The sequence below is a fragment of the Arachis duranensis genome, chromosome 2 (assembly GCF_000817695.3).
Source record: "Arachis duranensis cultivar V14167 chromosome 2, aradu.V14167.gnm2.J7QH, whole genome shotgun sequence".
Taxonomy (NCBI): Eukaryota; Viridiplantae; Streptophyta; class Magnoliopsida; order Fabales; family Fabaceae; genus Arachis; species Arachis duranensis.
Window position 1 is genome coordinate 35,163,013 of NC_029773.3, and position 7,674 is coordinate 35,170,686.

Consider the following 7,674-nt stretch of genomic DNA (forward strand, 5'->3'; position numbering starts at 1 on the left):
TACAAAGGGATTTCTGTCGGTTTAGAGACTATATCTACAACGCGACTATTTTTATGAAATTCTTTACTGGCAAAAATCCCGACGTCACATATCATAATGATTCAATACATAAGGGGTGAGATCGGAGGCTTAAAAGTATGAGATTTAGCTTTTAAAACTCAGAAATCAACTTCGGGATGAAAACAGGGCCACAAAGCTCATCAACGTGTATGCGTCATACACGTGGACACGCAGATTGAAACACAGCCAGACGACGTGTACGCGTCAGCCACGCGTACGCGTGGGTGCATTTGCGCCCCATGCACAAAACTGGCACAACTCTCGAGAAAATGGCTGGGCATTGGGTGCAGCGCATGCGTGGATGGTGCCTTCTTGAAGAACGACGCGTTCCCGCCAAGTGCACCTACGCACCAAGTGCGCCTACGCGTGGGGGTCATTCTGCTAAAGAATTTTCTAAGTTAAAAGCTGCAGAATTCACAGATTCAACCACCAATCTTCCGACGGACATAACTTTCTCATTTTAAATCATTTTTTGCCCGTTCTTCGAACGGCATGGCCATCCTGGATCCAATTTCACTTTTAAACAATTTTGGCAAAAAACAGAAATCCGCAGTCCAAGTTATGTCCCATCAAAGTATGCCCAAAAACCATGCTTTCACTCAACCGCAAAGTGCCATTTTCAAAACAAGCCATTTCCAACTCTTTTCAAAATCAACCAAAACATGCCAATTTAATCCCTTTTCTTTGAAATCAATCAAAGTATATCAAAATCGACCATAAGCCTCCTCAACTCATACACTAACACATTACCACACTTCACAAAACCGCCATATAACCATTTTTACCCATTTCACACAAATGGCTAAATTACAAACACATTAACATGTCATACATCCTTCCTCATCCCAATTTCTAACAATACCATTCCCAATCAATCATCATTATACATAATCAATATCATACTCACTATCACATGGTTTCACCCACAAATCAACCTTAATCATTTCTCAAGCATATATCACAACATACATATCTCTCATGCATCATCATACCATCAAGGCATCAATAATCATGATCACATATATGACCACATAACATACCTCAACCAAAACCAAACATACCTCATATATACAATTTCACCCAAAATTACCAAATTCCACACTTCAACTCCTCAAACCTTATTATTCAATAACCAACCCAATTATTCACATATTCATTATCTGAAATTCATCCAATCACTTGTGTCATCATACAATGTACACATCAACTTACCTTCCTTACCTCTTTCCGGCCTCCGGCCCAAAATTTACGGCCTCCGGCCAAATTTCACAATTTAAATACAAAAACCACAAATCAATACTCATTACCCAATACATCAAATTTTCAATACACCAAGCATACAAGGCCACACAATTCTCAAACCAATCTTTAATTCACAATACATACCAACTATGCATATTAGCACCAACCATTTACACAATCCAAACTTAATCCTAAGGCATCTAACCTAGGAATTCTCATCACACCACACGGTATTTAAATGAAACTTAAACCGTACCTCTTGTAGCCAAATCAATTGAGCCTCTTCTTTAGAAGTCTCTACCAATCTTAGTCCCAAGCCTCACCAAAGCTCCTCAAGCAACACCAATCTCCCAATTGTGCACCAAGATCATCAAATACACTAATATAACCAATATCACATACATACATCAACCTAGGGCTCATAAAAATGACAAATCACAAGGATTTGAGCACTTCTTACATCAGCCCATATGAAGTAGGGATAGAACACACTTGGAATCCATGTTGGAGTATCCCTAAACACCCAAAATCACAAGATTTCAACACTAACTACCCAAAAACGTGTAACAGTAGAGAATTTCGAAAACTGGGCAGAGATGAATGGAATACTCACCACAAAATTTAGATAGAATTGTAGAGGATGAGAAGAGCGACGCGTGGCCACAAACGGCTCGTCAATCGAAGCTCCGTAGCTCAAGTTATGGTGGTTTGAAGATCAAAGAGAGTTAGGTTTTCTCTCTTCTCTTCTCTTCTCTCTACCCAATTTCAGCGCCCAACACCCCTTCTTTAGGGCAAAATGAGCTGAAATGCTCATAACTAATGTTTATATATGTTGGGTCTTGGGCCCACTTAGGCCCGGTTCACCTATTTTTGTCCGTTGGCCCAATTTTGGACCAAAACCTTTGAGATTAGCGCTCTAAATCGCACTTCAAATATTTCTACCTCCCCTAATTATAATTCCTCATTTCTTAATCTTATTTACTCATAATCAATTTTCTCAGCTGTAGTACCAGACAGATCTCAGTCGGTACTTCCGGTCGAAATTCCACTGCACGCTTTTACGCAGAAAACTATGTTTTCTGACTCGAAAAAATTCACTGAATCCAAATATCTTATTTAAATCATCAAATTCCAATTGACAAATCTTCCAACCATATTCACTCCTACTTAACTTATTATTTAATTAATTTCGATTAGACCGGGTATTACATTCTACCCCCCTAACAGAAATTTTCGCCCTCGAAAATTTTATCCATCACTATGAGTACGCGAGCATAGTCTGCCTTTATATCAAACGCATAACAGTTCCAAGGTCCTTTTTACTCTGCGCGCTTCCGTTGCCGTGCTCTGATTTCTCGATTCCTGAGGGTCTCGGTCGTTCGTTCAACGCCAACCGATAGCCTCGTCCCTTACTTTTACCGTCTCATCATCTCATACCTTATTAAATCTCGAATCATGTCATCAATAAGATTGCCATCATCATTAATCATAGCCATTATCCCACATCACTATAATCAATCAACAATCATCACCACACCTTAATCATACTCCATCACTATCCTCTCTCTCTCTCTCTGCCAAGCCAATTCCTCTAATCACAGTTCAACTCCAAGCATAATCTCCAAACTTACTTTCTTATTCTCAAACCCTCAAATTTCTTCATGACTTGCTGATATAAAGTCTCTGCTTATCAATCAAAAACCCCTTTCATTTCTAGAAATCAAATGAGTTTAGAATAGCAAGTTAACAAAATCATAAGAGTTCGCATTTCCTTTAATAATCTATAAAAGCATTTGAAACACATCTCTTTTGTTAAAATTACTCATATCAAAAATCATCTTCAAAACTAAAACCAACACTCCTTCAAATTCTTGGGAAAAAGAAATTCAACAGCACCTCCCCAAAAATTGGAGTTTACCACATGTCACGAGTTCCCTCAAACCATTCTCAGTACCACATGATGACAGGTCATCATATACCCATTTTTCAAGCTAATTTCACTTGTTTTATTAGTCTTTATGCACTTTCTTACTAAAACCAAGGTCACTATGAACAAACATCATAGTACTCATCTCTCAACACCACAACTTGCACTATCTCATCATCTAAATCCAATTGTGCATTAATGATAATTTCCTCATCCACTTTAGAACCATCAAATCTCGCAGCCGCAATCATTTCCAACTATTTGGGGATCATTACTTGTAGTAACCCGCTTAACCCTTCTAGTATTCAAACATAAGATACTATAGTAAACTTTTACGGCTCTTATCCGTAGCTATCCTGTGTTACTGCTTCCACAAGTTTCTGTTTCTTTATTCTGATCTCTCGTCTAGTACGAGCTCTATTACTTACTTCCTCAAGTACTCAACCACAACTTAGCATTGATGACAAGTCATCATATACCCATTTTTTAAGCTAATTTCACTTGTTTTATTAGTCTTTATGCACTTTCTTGCATCCTAAGTAAGTGATTTGGAATGAAAATGCATAACTTCTTTAAATCAAGCAACTACCATTAAATTGATGCTAACTCATGAGGTTTGAGATAAATTTAATTGATTTTTAATTGATTTATAAGCCTTGTGAATTTAGTGATACTTTTAGTGGTTGTTTTGGTTTATTGTAGGTGAAGAAAAGAAGAAAAGAGAAAGCGTGGCTTAAGAAAGCGTGGCCCAAGAGGGAAGAAGTGTGGCGCATAAGAGGAGGGAGCAAGCATTGCCCTCCACAAGGGCACACTGCCCTCTAGGAGGGCAACATGAGTAAACAAGCCTTGAGAGGCAACACTGCCCTGCCCACGACAAGGGCAGAGCACAAATTGATGCCATGGATCAAGGGGAACAAAAACACTGCCCTGCCCTCCTCAAGGGCAATATCGGGCTCATCAAAGGAATTAATTCAAGGGAGAAGCTCACCAATGCTTGCCACAAGGATCGAACACGGCACCATGAGGAAGCAATGAACTAGGCCTAATTTTGGTGCCAAGAAAACAAAGAGAAACAAGCAGCGTGTGCATTGCCCGAGTTTCGAACACAGAACTTCAACTTTGGAAATATTGCCATGCCCTCCGCAAGGGCAGGGCAGCATCTTGTGATGCACGGCCAGCGCACCATTCTGGCACACCAAGGGAAGTCTCGGCAGCACCAGCAGCACGCACGGGCATCATTCTGGCGCACCAAAAATTTCTGCCCTGCCCTCAGGGTAGGGCAGCATCCTGCAGCACCAACGCATCACACGCACGCACCAATAGGCCAGATGCATCATTTTCTGCCCTGCCCTCCACAAGGGCAGGGCAGCCTCCTGGGAGCTACTTTCTTCATGGGCTAAAATTGGATTAAAAATCCAATAAAATTCATTTCTTCACCAAATCAAAATCCCATCCAAATCCTAAGATCCAAGAATAGAAAGTGTATAAATAGGAGATAGTTTGATGTAATTAGGACCTTTTTCTTTACTTTTGAACTTTAATCTTTCTTGTGAGCTTTGAATCTTTATTTTTGGAACTTTAGAAAATTTCAGAGAATTAGGGAGGAGAATTGATCTCTCTTCTTCCTCGTTCTTGTGTGGGCATTTCTACTTTTCTTGTTTGAGTCTTGGGTGTGAAGAATTGAGGAATTTCTGTCTCAATCTCCATTCAAGATATCTCTAATTTCTTTTCTACACAATTGAGTTCAATTTCATTTCCTTTACTGCTTCTTCTTTAAATTCTGCTTAATTACTTTGTGAATTGGATCTGGGAAGGTAATTGAGATCTAGACTTTGTTATCTAGTCTCTTGAGTCCTGAGATCCCATTTTTCTCTTTGGTTCTTTTGTGAACCTCTGCTGCAAGTTAATTTCCATTTCTGTTTGAGAGCTAATCTATTTCAATTCATCTCTTGTTTAGTTAATTGTTGCAGTTTAATTTCCCTTGTTTAAATTCTGAAATCCCAGTCCTCAATTCCCTTTTCTATTCAAGCAATTTATATTTCTTGCACTTTAAGTTACTGCAATTTACATTTTTTGCACTTTAAGTTTCAGTCATTTAATTTCTTGTTCTTTAAGATTCAGCATCCTTTACTTTCCTGCTCTCTAATTTACTGCAATTCTCCCCTCTCCCTTTACATTCCAAGCAATTTAGCTTCTGTTAAAGATAAACCACTCAACCATTACTTGATTCGCTTGACTAAATCAACCACTAAACTAAAATTGCTCAATCCTTCAATCCCTGTGGGATCGACCTCACTCCAGTGAGTTTTATTACTTGATGCGACCCGGTACACTTGCCGGTGAGTTTTGTGTTGGATCGTTTTCCACACATCAAGCATGACTGGCATTCACTAGATTTCTATCTATGATAGCCAAAACCACATACCAAATTAATTGTACTTTCAGCATGTTGTTACCAATCTTTCGCTTACCAATCCCCAAACCGTCGGATCTAACGGTATCCCCCATTGTTGTAGTGAACACACGACCTTGTTGTTGGCTCTTGGTAGTATTCCGGTTGACCTTCTTAGGATGTTTCTAGGACACATGTCCAACTCCTCTACAACCATGGCAAAGTACCAATCTACCTCGACACGGAGTTCCCGAATGATGGCTTTGACATCGCCCACCAGTCATTCCACTCTGATGTTGCTTTCCGTTAAAGGCCTACCTAATCATTTATGCTCACCAAACCTTCTATTAAGATAACTTAGGGTTATCTAGAACAGATCATAATTTTTCATTCGACCATGTATTATGAGTGAATACCAGCCTTCAGCATTATCTAAAGTGGTAAAGAATTAAGTTATCAGTTTTCTTATTACCTCAGGTACGAAAATCGGACCTGGCAGTCTCCCGGTCCTTCCGGTGTGGGCAATCTCTGACCAAATGTCCTAGCTTTCCACAATTGTAACACAAACCCGAACCATAACGACATGGTCTATTTGGGTGATGACCTCCACATCTCTGACAGCTCAAAACATCCGAAGTAGCCACTATTTGTTTTTCCCTACCTTTTCCTTGGGAATTCTTATTCGTCGCAAGGTCATTTTGCCTTTGGAAAAAACGTTGTGGATATCCTCTTCTCTTAAACTCTTGACCCCTTGTTGGGTACTCTTGATTGTGCTCCCTGCGGTGGGACTCCCGATGGTCATTCTTTGCCTCAATAGCCTTCCTCACACATTCTTCAGCAATACGGCTCTTGTTCACAAGTTCGAAGAAGACCCTAATCTCCATCGGTCCAACGGAGCTCAGGATTTCACATCGAAGTCCTCCCTCATACTTAATACACTTCCATTCCTCGAAGTCTCCAGGGGTTCCTTGACACATACAAGAAAACCTGAATAACTCCTCAAATTTATCCTTATACTCAGATATGGACATTGTACCCTGCTTCAATTGCAGTAATTCAAGTTCCTGGACCGTTCTAGCAGAATTCGGGAAGTACTTCTTATAAAATTCCACTTGGAAGGCACCCCAGGTGATATGATCATTTCCCTGCTGCAGGAGAGGTCGAGCCCCTTGCCACCAATGTGATGCTTCCCCTGTGAGCAGATAGGTAGCAAATTCAACACACTGCTCTTCAGGCACCAACTGCGCTTGCAGTGCTCGCTCCATGGCCTGAAACCAGGTGTCAGCTTCAGTCGGATTAGTGGTTCCCTTGAACTTAGGTGGATTAACCTTTAATAAAGTTGCCAGTGTTATCGGGCCCTGAGCTCCACTTCCGCCATTGCCATTATTGCTTATCTGTTGCCCAAGAGCCTCCGCAGTGGCCTTTATAGTAGCAGCCATATTTTCCAACGCTGCCATAAGGTCTACCCCGATTATTCGGGTTGATTTTCGGTTCCTGAGTACTAGTACGATCTCTCTCATGTCCCCGACCGGGTCCACGAGGCGCCATCTGGTTCCTATACACACCAAACAATCGATGTCAAGTTGATCAGTCTCAATATCGGAAGTATAGTGCTTCAAAGTACCAAAGGTACACTCATGAACTTCATGCTAGATGTATCGGTTAGATACCCTAACTAGCACAGGCACAGAATCAGAGTATGCATTGAAGCATAAGCAGTTCCATCCCTCAGGCTCACGAGGACGAACTGCTCTGATACCATAATGTAACACCCTAATATTCAAATCCTTATGCTCGAGTCATAAGTCAATGATATTACGGTGGTACGACTCTCAGGTGGATTTTTAATATATAAATATAGGTAATTTTCGAAAGGAGTATTAATTGAGAAGCCTGAAAAGAGTAGAAATAAAATTGCGAAGACGTATCACTCATGTTTCGACAACGAAAAGTTAAACTGTTAAGCTGAATGCGATATACGGACAAGGCATAAAGGAGATTAAGAGATAGATAACAGATAGATATTTATAGCATAAGTAAATAGCCACTAGTC

The 7,674-nt window shown here is 40.3% G+C and overlaps 1 protein-coding gene across 1 annotated transcript; it reads right to left on the bottom strand.

Moving 5' to 3' along the window:
* Nucleotides 1-6,094: 6,094 nt before the first annotated feature.
* On the bottom strand, nucleotides 6,095-7,141 carry LOC107474093 (uncharacterized). The gene is made up of 2 exons (XM_016093678.1): nucleotides 6,864-7,141; nucleotides 6,095-6,695 (listed from the first exon to the last, which is right to left on the bottom strand). The coding sequence occupies exons 1-2, from the start codon at nucleotides 7,139-7,141 to the stop codon at nucleotides 6,095-6,097; spliced, it is 879 nt and encodes a 292-aa protein (XP_015949164.1).
* Between the last annotated feature and the right edge of the window lie 533 nt (nucleotides 7,142-7,674).

Coding starts and splice junctions, on each gene's coding strand:
- LOC107474093 (XM_016093678.1), bottom strand. CDS start 7,141: ATGAGAGAGATCGTACTAGTACTCAGGAACCGAAAATCAACCCGAATA. Junction 6,696..6,863: donor GAGCGAGCACTGCAAGCGCA/GTTGGTGCCTGA, acceptor GAATTCTGCTAG/AACGGTCCAGGAACTTGAAT.